The 13,300-nt window shown below is 39.5% G+C and overlaps 2 protein-coding genes across 2 annotated transcripts in view; one reads left to right on the plus strand and one right to left on the minus strand.

Moving 5' to 3' along the window:
* The window catches only part of LOC107663067 (band 4.1-like protein 1), a 59,999-nt gene extending 49,191 nt beyond the window's left edge, over window positions 1-10,808 (plus strand). Inside the window, exons 14-23 of the mRNA XM_016453216.1 lie at window positions 1,089-1,124; window positions 1,747-1,899; window positions 2,517-3,761; window positions 5,557-5,913; window positions 6,308-6,553; window positions 6,747-6,806; window positions 7,006-7,092; window positions 7,184-7,264; window positions 8,156-8,272; window positions 8,633-10,808. Of these exons, the coding sequence (XP_016308702.1) occupies window positions 1,089-1,124; window positions 1,747-1,899; window positions 2,517-3,761; window positions 5,557-5,913; window positions 6,308-6,553; window positions 6,747-6,806; window positions 7,006-7,092; window positions 7,184-7,264; window positions 8,156-8,272; window positions 8,633-8,638 (2,388 nt within the window). The 3' untranslated portion in view covers window positions 8,639-10,808. The remainder of the gene's footprint in view (window positions 1-1,088; window positions 1,125-1,746; window positions 1,900-2,516; window positions 3,762-5,556; window positions 5,914-6,307; window positions 6,554-6,746; window positions 6,807-7,005; window positions 7,093-7,183; window positions 7,265-8,155; window positions 8,273-8,632) is intronic.
* An 839-nt stretch (window positions 10,809-11,647) lies between these two features.
* The window catches only part of LOC107663068 (contactin-4-like), a 65,602-nt gene continuing 63,949 nt past the window's right edge, over window positions 11,648-13,300 (minus strand). The window contains exon 23 of the mRNA XM_016453217.1: window positions 11,648-12,718. Coding sequence (XP_016308703.1) covers window positions 12,627-12,718 — 92 coding nt within the window. The 3' untranslated portion in view covers window positions 11,648-12,626. The remainder of the gene's footprint in view (window positions 12,719-13,300) is intronic.

The raw sequence follows: 13,300 nt of genomic DNA on the forward strand, positions 1-13,300 counted from the left end.
TACTTAACCATATTTTGGGGACAAATTGTACCCGAAGGTGAGCAAAACCTGACAAAATCGGCAAAAACCTCAATTTGTGGATGTCCTCATTTGTAAAACTGTTATAAAAATAAAGTAAACAAAGTTTTTTTTTACTTTTGAAATTGTAAAAATGCAGAAAGTTTTCTGTGAGGGGTAGGGTTAGGGGTAGGGGTGGGTTTAGGTTAAAAAGTGTATAACTATCTGTATATAAAAACAATCGAAGTCTATGTAATGTCCCCATTTAGATAGCTAAGTAAACGCGCGTGTGTGTGTGCGCGTGTAAAATAGTATATCAGTCTGGCGAGTAAACAAAAAAATGTACTAGCCAATGGCGATTATATTGCCAAGGTGTGCGTAGAGGGTTGGTTTGTGTTTTAGAATCAAACACTTGATTTAAGTATTTATGCACGCTTGCACCTGTTGTGAATTTGGCTGAAATTTCGCACATTTTGTGAACATAAATGTATAAAATTATTAGTGAATGAAATCTGTTTCATAAATCGAAGGATCACTGTACAAACTCTTTCTTAAGTAGGGAGGAGCTCAGGGACATTCTTCAGAAACAGAGCTGATGTTTTTGCCATACTGCCAGATTAGTCTTGTCTTAGCACCATGTTGACTTAGAATACTTGCAGAACAGTCCATGTATTGATTTGTGCTGGAAAAGTTTTGTAGAGATTAAGGATGTCATTGGTGTATCGTTTATCCATGCCCACAGATAATTCCCAGTACATGCCAGTCTGCACCTCATAAGACACGTATGATAAAAAGAAAGCTCGGGAGATTTGTGTCATTGAATTTGATACCGTATGCCATGTTGCTCAATGTTTATGCGACTAAGACAACTCTAAACCTGTGTATCTGAGGCAGTGACACAACCTCTTTCACTCTCTGTACTTCCATGGCTGACATCAGCATCTGTATGAGAGTTCCTCTCTCTGTTTGGCTGCCTGCTTTATGAATTCAACCATGCTCTGCCTCTCTGTCTCCACTACTTCACTTTGCCTCTGCCTCCGTTCCTTGGCTTGCACCACCATCCCTCTCCCCCCACCACCCCTTTATCCCAGTCGGACCAGGACTTGGCCCCACGTCCTAAACAGGAGGTACTATTTCACATCGATCAACTGCCTGAGCTGTCACTCTCTCTCTGTAACTACACGTGTTGTAGTTTCTCTTTCTTTTTGTAATTTTTTTTCTAGTGGAAGTAACACAACACTGAGCCAAGATGGCAGTCCATCTGACATCTGTTATCAACACCGGCCTGTTTCATGTTGTATGTGCTGCTTTGTCATCTTAAATGTTGAAGATGTAGTGATTCATAAAGAAGTGGGCTCAAATCATTTAGACAGATGTTTGTTATGATCTGAAGGCATCACAATATTTACTGTACACAGCATGTTAGAGTGTTAGACTAAAATTATGTTGTGTCTAAAATGGAGTGTCTAAGTGATGGAACAGATCATTTTATTCATACTTTGTGCACTTCAGTGGCATTTCGTATTGGTTTATTGGAGTCTTCTATTATTTCAACGTGCATTTCTAACTGGGAGGCTTATACATCTGTTATAAGAACAGAACATGTGCCTGATGTTTGCATTTGCGTACTTATGTACTTACCCGAGTTAGATAAACATTTGTAAACAGCTGTGCTGGTCTCCAGAAAGCCCTCACTTAAGTAATTGCTGAAGGTAAGTGGTTCTACCGATTGACCTGTTTGTTTTATAGCAGTTCCTGGATAAACCAGAGGACGTGTTGCAGAAACATCAAGCCAGCATCAATGAGCTAAAGAGAGCGCTGAGAGAGCCCAACAGCAAACTGGTCCACAGAGAGAAACGTCTCTCTGGAGCCTCATCTGGTAGCACTCCGGAGAAAAAATCTGTGAGTAATTGGTACCGGCAAGGGATTGTATTGTGTGGTGACTTTTTAAAAAGCTATATAATTAGTGTTATTTTGGTCTGACACTGCTTTAAGATTGCTGTTGAGGATTATTCAGATTTATGTCAGTACCGGTCTCAGTATTTAGTGTGCCTAATTCTTGATTCGTTATTCATGCACTCTTTTTTATGTGACTAATCTCTCTTTAAGTGGATGCTATTGAACCATTTCATGTCATGCCTCTGGTCAAGTGCTAGCAGCAGTTTTAAACTTTAATAGAATCTGGCTGGAGTGGTTTATTTGAACACAGCACAAATGCATTTTCTTTAATTAGCGTTATAAAGACAATGATATTGCTCGATAATAACAGCAAATGGCATTTTAAGTACTTATGAACATGAATGTCTCCCTTTTGTTTAACTTCAAAACATCCATCCAACATTTTACATAAAATTCAACTTGATTACATTAATTTTTCCTCCTCAGATCAATAAATTGTTATCTTGCGTCATAAGATTTTTTCAAATTCATTTTGCAAATATATGCGCTATACAAATTACAGTAGAGGGTGTTGTTGGCACTGACAGGCCATTGAAACTGTTTACTCTATTGATATATAGGCCTCAGAGGATTCCCTATTGATTGCGAAGCAAGATGGTTGTCAAAGAGACCTGCTCCTCAGTAAAAAAGACGAAAAGAGCAGGAGTCCTAGAGTAGCTTCATTAGCCACTGGATTCAACAGAGAGACAGAAGACAAAATGAGAGAGAAAACCATCACCACACACAGTGACATAAGAGAAAAACAAAGTGTAGCAAAAAGGAACTCAACAGGAACCATCCTATCACCAGAGAAGCCCCTGAGAAATCGTGCTAAAAGCCCTGCTTTAAGGTACAACCATTTCCAGGGTGCCGGTTCTTTGGAGGAGAAAGCATATGATAATGGTCACCCTCAGGACAGATCCTTGTCAGAGAATGTCATTCATACAAATGGATGTGATGAATATGCAACAGAGAGACTTTGGGGCAATAGAAAGTACATGGGGGTAACCAATAGAGAAGACAACACCACAAATCAAGACTTGCCAAGGTATGTAGTGAGAAGCTTCGGAGAGGCTTCTCCCAATGCAGCCATAGACAAATATATGAGAGATCAATATAATGAAAACCGGTGGGAGAGACAATCCTTTGAAATAGAAGCAGAAAACACCAGAGCTTCCTTACAGAACCAAACATCTAATCCGGATTCTAAGAGTAAAGGCTCAGTAATCCAGAGAAATGATTCTACTGCAAGCGACTCATCACAGTCTGAGGTGAAACGAATCGTTCCACTGAAGCCTGAGAGGTCAAAGAAGTTGAAAGGCAGTAAAGGAGCCAAGCTGCAAGGACAACCGAGTGAGAAAAGCATTTCAGGATCATTTGATGGAAGTGAAGGGACCAAGTCTAAGGAAGAGCAAGTTGGCTTTGAGAATGCCTTGGACAGCTTGTCGCAGCCCAAAACTTCTGCATTTGTAGAAAGCACTGGAACTTTTGCCAAGCACGACTGGGCGAGTAATTGTCACAATAGGGAAGTCAGAGAATATAGACGTCAGTCTCTCCAAGACAGGCCCCAATTAAGGGATCTCAGTAACAATGCAGACCACAGACTTAGTATAGAACAAGATCAGTTTCTTTTTGAAGATCCATTGTTTATGTTTGACTTTCCCACCAATTCAGCATTTCCAGCCTTTGACCAGATTCCCCCTTTATACCCACCTGTAAAATCCCAGAGGGCAAGAGATACACATACCAATCCTATCACCAAAAGCGATTCTGGCAACAGTCTTCACAAGAGCTCCACAATGGAATCTTCCAAGAGGAAACCAGTGGTAACAACTCAACTGCTTGATAATCTGCTTGTCACTCACAGGAACTAAAGCATCGCATGAAACGGCACATCCATATCTATAGTTTTGCATAATGCACATGCCAGTAAACATAACCAACCTGTTTCTGAGGAGAGATGAGCAGAATAGTCAGTTTTTGTGTAATCATAGCATTGGCTGATAGAAGTATGAGGTACTATAACCGCCGTCTGATTGGATGAGGACGTGCCACTTCCTTTTCCTTTCCTTCCTCTGCACAGGTCAACATCTGCTTGCGCATTTGAGAAACACTTAGGATCTTCCACATAATCTCCATTGCTTAAGCTTTAGGCTTCCGTTCCACTAACTTTCCACCTGATGTGCGGTCTTTCCTTCCAACATTCTTTCTCTGGTTCCCTCTTATCAGGCATGTAGGGAATGGTTGTTGCAAGGAATCAAAGGCCTGTGCACCATATTGTTATGCTAAAATGCCATTTTTGCAAACAAAAGGGCTTCGGCAAGACTTTCAAAAATGGCCATGGTATTGTTTATAAGAAGGGCTCTGAAAGTTGATTTAACAAGGAACGGTTTTAGCTATCATTTAGAAGATAATATGCCCAGCTTCATGATTAAGGATTTTGAATTTGCTCTTTGACTTGGCTGAAAAAAAAATGGGTCATTAATTTATTTTGCAACAAACTGCAGGGAACCTTGAGGGCTTTCTCTTTTTTATGCAAAAGCCCACTGAGCTGCAATTTCAATAGATAGCAGTTGTCGAAGCAGATGCTTCCTTATTTAAGATTTTGGACTAGAAGAGCCTGAGGAATAACCTTGCAAAATGATGTCTAATATAGATATGTTCTGATTGATTAAAAGGCTCTTTAGTGGCACTTAGTGCAAAATTGCACCCAGCTGCCATAATATATTTTAACTTTCAATTGTTGTGGTGCAATATGTTGTACGCTCTAGTTCACACTGTTTAAGATTTTTTGTCTACATTTGTATCTGTGTCAGTCAGTGTATCCGGTCAGTTATATAAATGTCTGGTTTTTGGTTCAGAGCCTAGTCTGGGCTCCTTCCCTGTTATCTCAAATTTCAGTGCACTAACTTTGCATTGCTCTTCCTATTATTTCATCTCATATTCCAGGAGCCCCTTCCCACTCCAGCAATTCATGCGGAGCCTCAGGAGGAAGCCCAGGTGCCTCATTTTTCCACTCATCTTAGCTACTGCTACCTCCTTGCTAACCCAAAAGCTTTGACTTTCACATTTCTGTACACATTCTGTACACACTACAATTTGCCTTCTGTTGTCTGCTCTCATCATCACAGCATGAATTAATTGCATGATCCAAACCATCCTACACAACAATCCTACACAGAAATGTCATCGAATGCATCCACCACATGCACTGATTCCTTGGCACTGTTTAAGAAGTTATAGACTTGCCACACTTATAAAAATGTCTAGAAACTCTGAAATTGCTGCAGAGGAATAATATATGAACTACAAACATACAGATTTGCAGTACTCTACCTTAGGGTGAATATATAAGTATCTATCAGTATATTATTGTCTCAGTTTTTCCTCAGAGACATGTAACACTTCTGACATTTCAGTTAGTCTTTTTTGAGTTGAACTAACCCCTGCATCCCTACTAGACTCTTTAACCATCAGTCACCACAATGTTGTCTCATTCTTGTCTTGTGAAGATGATGTAACATCCATTATACTGCCTTGTTTTACCTGTTTGTCAGTCAACATTTGCTCTTGTAGCATAGCTGGTTCCTTGCACCAAGACCTATTTTTCTGCTTCTTCAGAGAGAGCCCTGGGAGAGACGCTTAGGATCGGTGTCAGAAGATGATCCTGACCTAGACACTCTGTACCTGAAGGAGACCCACCTGGGCATTGAGCGCAAATGCTCGAGTATCACTGTTAGCTCAACATCCAGCCTGGAGGCTGAGGTGGACTTCACTGTGCTCATGGACTTCCAAACGGGTATCGAGGAATTTTCTAGAGGCATGACTGAGCTGGGGGAGAGAGACTTCTCACCTGAGTTTATACTGGGAGCAGATCCTGTCTACCTTCCAGAGGAGAGACCTGTAGAAGTACAGCGGCCTGTAGAGAAACCAAAGCCTGTTGTAGAACACAAGGCACTGGAGGAACGTAAACCGGAGGTAGACAAGTGTCCTATCTCTTTCAGCAAAGTGGCTGGCTTGCCCAATCACTGGTCAGAGCAAATGTGTAAATGTGCTGATGGATGCAGTCACATCCCATTTTTTCTCACGTTCTACAGGGCATCAAAGCAAAGCATGAAATTACATTGGAATTTGAGTTCATGATTGATGCTAATTCCATTCCATTTGATGCTGCCCTCCATAGTTCAGTCAGTCAGTTCAGGTTTGGTTTCTTTGATTTCAGAATTTTGTTATGTTTCTCATTGCTTCTTATTCTTTTCTTTTGAACCATAACTCACCATATGCTGCCAAGATAATTTGATTGGCACTGTGTTTCTTAAATCTCATGATAACTCCCAGGTTTGAACTTAATCTGTTTCATTTCTTTCCCAAGCCTTTTGTACCTAAGAAAGCTCCGCGGTCAGTGAAAGCTGCCCAAGCCCTGAGGAAAGACTCTACAGAACAAGCTAATACCCAGTTGATGAGACGGGACAGCTCGGAGTCACCCCCAATCCATCCTCTCAGCAGAGAAAGCAGTGAAATCATTGCCTCCCAAGCTCTGAGGAAGACCGAGGTCAAGATCGAGACGCAGCCCAATGGCTCTGAGGTCACCACGACCATAATGGAGATTGCAGACCCGGTAAAGACCTTTTAGCTCATCATATGTACTTTACTGGTGATATGTCACTGTACCATAGAGGAACATGCTCTGAAGACTGTAATTATGTCAATTATCATCAATTACATAAGTAAGTGTAATTACGTTCTTTTAATACTTACATGCACTGTGGTGGTTCTCATATGGATTGTAAGTTCTCTGTTTGCTGTCTTAGGACCATGGTATCAGCAGTATGCGAGAGGCCACGTACTCTATGACGGAGAGAATCTCTCCTGTGAGTATTTTCATCTGTTGAACTTGAGTTTCCAAATCTCCTTCTGTCTTTGCTTCTGCTCTGTCATTTTGTCTGTTGCTTTTATTTCCAACTTTAGTTTCAGAGTTTGCTTCAGATGGCTTGCCTTATTTGTGAGGTATAACACTACCTTATAGCTTTCTTGCTTTGACAAGTGTTTATTAATTATATTCTTGAACAGGTGAACCTGGGATCATTTGCTAGAGATGGTTCTCCTCTAATGGTTACTGAGAACGTTACATCAGCCACTACAACTCATGTTACTAAGGTATCTGAAAAAGTATCTCCTGGTAGCCTCTTTTTTAGGAAAGGTCTTCTTGGAGGATTGAAAACGTACATATATATGTTTTTTTTTGTAGACGGTGAAGGGAGGCTACTCGGAGACAAGAATTGAAAAGAGGATTGTCATTACTGGTGATGATGATGTTGATCAAGATCAGGTAGGTGCAAAAGGAATTAGGGCTGGGCATTTTGTAAAGCATTTTAGTGAGCTATGATTCCTTCTCTAGAAGGAATAGTTCACAAAAAAATTTATATCTTGTCACCATTTTCTCACACTCCATTCACCATTTTCTCACACTCTGATCATTCCAAACCCATAAAACTTTCATTAATTTTCAGAACACAAATGAAAATACATTAAAAAAAAAACCTGAGATATTTCTGTCCATCCATTGAAAGTCTAGCAAAGAGGAATAACCTCTTCCAGTGCTTCCGGGTGCTTAATCAGCCAATATGCATTTTAATAAGCAACTAGTTAATAGAGAATAGAGAATTGTTAATAAAGAATTGGTCTTACAGGTATGGAATGACATGAGGCTGAGTAACTGATGACAGAATTTTCATTTTTAAATTCACCATGAAATTAAAATTGACAATTGTTATATTTTATGGAATATTGCAGTTATTGCAATTATTATAACTGATTTATCTATGCACATCATGTTTTTTAATAAAAAATACCCTCATAATGCCCTTGTAATCTTTAATCAAAAACATTAACTTCACCTACCCTCTCAACAAAATCTCTTGAAAATCTCTGATGACCGTGTGAGGGCTGGGCATTAATTCCTCCCATCCAGAAATTTGTCACTCACATGAGACGTCAGCAACTAGCAAACATTCAAGCAATTCTTGATGGACAAAATCAACATTCTTTTTTTGTTATAGGAGCCATTTCACAACATCACAATAGGAAAGAAAAAAGAAAAGAAAAGCAATTTCTGTTTCATGATGACTTTAAAGCACAAATTAATTAGAAAGCATATTACTAATTCATTAGCTGCATGTTTCTCTCATTAAGCTTGAGAAATAATTTACTTTTTTCACAGGCGCTCGCCATGGCAATAAAAGAAGCCAAGCAACAGCACCCTGACATGTTGGTAACCAAGGCTGTAGTTGTCAGGGAAACAGAATCTTCCACTCAAGATCCACATGAGGATTTGAAGGTATTTGTCACCGCTAGCCCCTGCATGCACAATTAATCCATCAATTTCGAAAATGCATATTATGGTTTCACTTCAGTGTTTATCTGTCATATTGCGCCTGCTGGTGTATAGCAGTTTGACAAGGGTGTAATGACATGTCAAAACCAGTTCAGTCAGTGCCATGTGTTGACTCTAGGTGGACGGCGCTGACAAACACAAGCTTTCATTTCACTGCAAACCATGCAGTTATCAAAAATCTATTGCAAGCCTTATGTTTTTCATCTTACAACAGCAATCACTTATTGGCAATGAAGTGGATCTTCTAAATGTACTTTAATAAACGGTTGTGTTACGTGATCTGTTTGTTTTTCTCTCCATTAGTCCTGATCTCCTCAGTTCTCAGGACATCCATGGGAAGCAAGTGTTCCTCAATGACTGCCAGTGGGTCGCCAACATCTACAGACCTCTTATTCTAAGCTTCTAGCTTCCGCTTACATACACGACACTAACATTTACACATGCACACAAACACATGCTGCCTCCCAGATGTCGGAAACTATTCCTTCTCATGTAATTTCTAATTTGTGTCTACATTTGCTGTGGTAATATGGACATACTGGTTCAGGAGGCACACGGTCTCCTTGGCTGAGGACCGCTGAGGAAGGACAGACTCATCACATCGATCAGACGATTTAGCCGCCATTGTAGTCTCTTGATTTTTCTTCACGAATGTGAAAACTAACCAAGCGTACTATCGACAGCCCGATGCTAATATCAAGCATGAGGCATGGGGCTTTTTGATGAACATTGCTGAAGATTTAGCTTAGTGGAGTGACAGTAGTATCTATTGAGTAGTTTTTTCTAGGGTTCATTGAGATATAACACAGAAGATCTTTTTGCAAATACTGAACTGTAGGGAAAAGCCTAGCTAGCGTACATACAGTATGTCATGCTTCTCTGATCAACAAATGTTATGTTGCTGTTAAATTCTGAACCTCATCTGCATGTGGCAAAGCAGGGTTTAAAACGGTTTCATATACAGCTAACTAAAACCGCTGGTTCAGTTTCATTACTTTTCAAGAAAAACAAGGCAGACTGTATTAATGTATGATTGCCAAACCTTTTGACAGTCTTCTGAAAAGTATTTATTTCCATATTATAGACATAATATGGAGATAGTGGACTTGCACATTCCCTGATTTTTTTTTATTTTTTAAATTACTGCTGTATTTGCTTTATAGATGTCTAGAAATGTTTGTTTCTTTGTTTTATTTCAGGAGCCCTTACATATGCTTAGTAGATATCACAAACACAGACAAATGAAAAGCGCCAATTTACAGTACAAACTTTTCAAGGTACCAATAGTTATCAAACTTTAGATGTTAGATTCGAAATATCCCCAAATATGACATCATTTTGAAATGCACGACACAAAAAGTAACATGTTCGCTTGTTGAATGCTCTATTTCATGTCCTAAACATATTGTTAAACTGTGAAAAAGTCCAAAGAAGCCAAACCTAATTTGAGTTCAGTACATGCTGACACAATTGCATAATTAATCAATGTGTTATGTGCATGTGCATTTAGACTTTAAGCATTTGAAAAAATAAATCAATTTATTAAGATCACAGAAAACAATTTAGAATTATTGTCCAAGTCGATATTTAACAAATTCCCTACTGCTCTATATGTTTGAGACTTCTGTGATTTTTTAAAAACTGTTCCTTCCCACACAATGCTGTGCCAATGAACTAATGCTTTTTAAACACTGTTGAAATGGTTCTGATTTGTTAGATATGAGACCTTTTTATGTGTAAATGTCATGAGCCTGTGGTTTTCAGTGAAGCGTGACCCTTGAGCCATGGTTCTCTTTACAAACGTTCCTCTGTGAAAGCAGTAGAAATCCTGGATGAGACCGGACATATATGTGTTCTAGTATTGAATGGATGAATGAGCTTCAAATTGTGTGTATTGCCAAATTAAAAACTTTATATTAGGATGAAAGAAGGCCAGGATAGCTCTTAATAACCTTTGCTAACATGGTGAAGGCTTGTTGTTGTATAACTAATGCATTTGTTCAGGACTGTGCACTATGAAAATAATAATACTTTACACAACTTGCAGATATCAGAAGGGAAATTTGTAAACATCATACTTCCAACTTGTTCAGTTACTGATTTTTGAGGATACGGGAGCTGTTCTTGAATATAAAGAAAAGTGCCATGCAAAGGTTGATAGTTGGATTCCTAATCCACCACAGCATTCTTTCGCCAGCCCATTTGCTAAGCCAATGTCAACGTTTTGTCTCTTTACAAGGCAATGTCCTTGTTTACGCTATATGTTGCATTTAAGATTTGAACTTTGAGGAAAACAAGTTAAGCTTAGAAAAGTACTTTTAGCATCAATTCCCCTGAGATTCCACCTGCAGACACTTCTGTGTACAATGCTATCCTCTACTTTCTACTGCTTGGTTTTGTGTGTTTGCTGTACAGTGTTCGAAATAAATAAGATCCATCCATGTGGTCAAGTTTGCTATTTGCTGCATCTGAGTTAAATAAAAACAGTTAATTGTAAATTCTGTATACGGTTTAGGTACAAATATTTTCCATTTTGTTCAAGAAATGTTGCATTGGTTCTGTTGCACTGCCCTCTTGTGGTCTATTGAAGAACACACTTCAAATCGTGAATAGGACTCCATGTACAGTATTATGTCTCTCTAATTAAAAGAACACTTCTGATTTTAAGCACAAGGGAGAGTATAATTGTTCCCTGAAATATTAACAAATAGCTGTTGTAGAGTTGTTACCAAATTAACTTTTTTTTTTAAATTTATCGTGATTCATCAACACCATTATGGTTAACGTTATATAACATGATATAATTTATAAGAATTGACTCAGTAAAACGTAGCAAAGGTAGGTTTTAAATTTAAGGTGTAAGAAACAGGTAAACAAAATGGACACCGAACAACTTTGCCACTTACGTGATTGATTCGAGTTTTTCTGGAGGATGGTTGTCCAGTTTCACTTTAGGGTTAAGTTGTCAACATAAGTTTGTTTTGTGGAATCCCATGGGAATATTATCAACTCAAAATGCTTGCAGATTTTGCTCGAAAATAGATAAGATTTTCCATTTCATGCTGACTCTCTCTCACTTTCTAATGTGTTTCAGCCAGATGCTACCTGTTTTTGAAGTTATTTAGCCAGAGATATGTTTAATTTTTTCAATATTTGAATAATTAAATTAGGGATGTTAAACTCACCAGGAGGCCCTCTGACCTTCTCACCTTTTCCACCACTCATGAATTTGCATCCCTGAAGGTATAAATTTTGCATTGACAGTATAAATTATGATGACTAACTCACAAATATCTTAAGAACATTACTTGTGTTCCTTCATTTATTAAAAGCAGACAGCCCATTCAAATACTGTATTTCAAACCACTACAGAGCCAGTTCATGCTAAACAGCTTGAAAATGGAACATAAGCATTATGTTCTAGGTATTTCAATGATCACAGCTATAACCTATAGAAAGCACCTTAACGGAAAATGAAAAGCTGGTCTTTTACAATCAAAATATCCGTTGTACATCGTCAAATAATGGAATTGTAAATGAACAAACTAAACCAGAAAAGAAATCAAGACAACTATTTAAGGCTGTTCTGGTCCTGAGGATATTTTACATACTGTTTCTCATTAAAGAGGCACACACACTAGCAAAACAAATATCTCAGTGCATGACTGAAGGAACAACCAGCTCGAGACAGCCAGAGAGCTCTTTTACTGTATAAATAAGGCCAGCAGCATTAGCTTCTTCTTTCAAACAGACAGGGGGGCATGTCAACACCGCGGACTGTAAACTCTGTCTGATTTGAGGACAGCTGATTAAATGGGTTGATGGTCTTACAATGAAAGTGTCTGTGAGGTATGGCAGTAGGGATTCTCTTCAAAGGAGTTCATTAAGTATTCCCAAGCTTCTTGTGGAAAAGGCATTTGTGTGGTTCTCCACTGCCAACCGTCTAATGTCTGAGTATGGATTCATCTTATCCAAACAGATGTCTTTGTATGCAAATCCTTAAGAGTGAACAGTATGTCATTTTATGCCCTTGAATATCCAGTTCCTGGTTGGAAACCATGTGGGTAACATCTGTCGACACGTTTATCCCCCCAAAAATGCGATAGATCCTACTCCACCGTATCGACAGCTTTGGTGTCAGTGATCAAAACCAGATTAGCAAACATCCTCCTTTAAAAAGCGAGAGGAAATCTTTCCTTCTGAAGAGTCTCATTTGTAAAACATACTGGAAAAAGACAAGTGGTTCCACTTGTAGATGTTTGTACTGTTCTCTCCGCTGTAGAGTTCAGTTCATCTGTCATAAGAAAGTCCTGACCGTACAGTAGAGTGATAGTGTTACGAGCACTGGTAGTGCTTTCCTCTCTGGGGCAAATCCAATCGCATGTGCAACTGCAAAATATAAATAGAAAAAAAAAATCGTTTTCAGATAGCCAACAAACAACAAAAAACGTCTCCAGGTTACGTATGTAACCATGGTTCCCTGAAGGGAACGAGACGCTGCGTCGAAACGCTACGGGAACGCCTCCAGCGTGACCACGCTCTGAATCACATGTGTAATCAGTCCAATGGATGGGCGAGACATCACGGGCGGGGTGACGTAGCAACCAGGAAGTATAAAAGCACGTGCGGTGAAACCGGCGTCAGCTTCTAGGAGTGAAGCAAGCGCTGGAAGGGATGCCGGAAGTATGGCCCTGAGACGCAGCGTCAACTAGCTACTAGCAACAGACGGACCCCATCCTGGCGTACTCTCTCCAGAACTCCCGGGAGCAGAACAATCGGGGGAAAGGTGTACAGACGAAGCCTCGGCCACATCTGTACCATGGCATCCAGCCACAGTGGAGCTGGATGAGTCCGAGAGAGAACCAGAGGGGACCATGCGATATCATCCGAGTCGCAAACAAGTCCACTTGAGCCTGGCCAAAGACTCTCCAAGTCTGCTTCACCCCTCGGGGTGAGGCATCTATTCCCCGG

The sequence above is a fragment of the Sinocyclocheilus anshuiensis genome, unplaced genomic scaffold (assembly GCF_001515605.1).
Source record: "Sinocyclocheilus anshuiensis isolate Anshui unplaced genomic scaffold, SAMN03320099.WGS_v1.1 scaffold2161, whole genome shotgun sequence".
NCBI lineage: Eukaryota > Metazoa > Chordata > Actinopteri > Cypriniformes > Cyprinidae > Sinocyclocheilus > Sinocyclocheilus anshuiensis.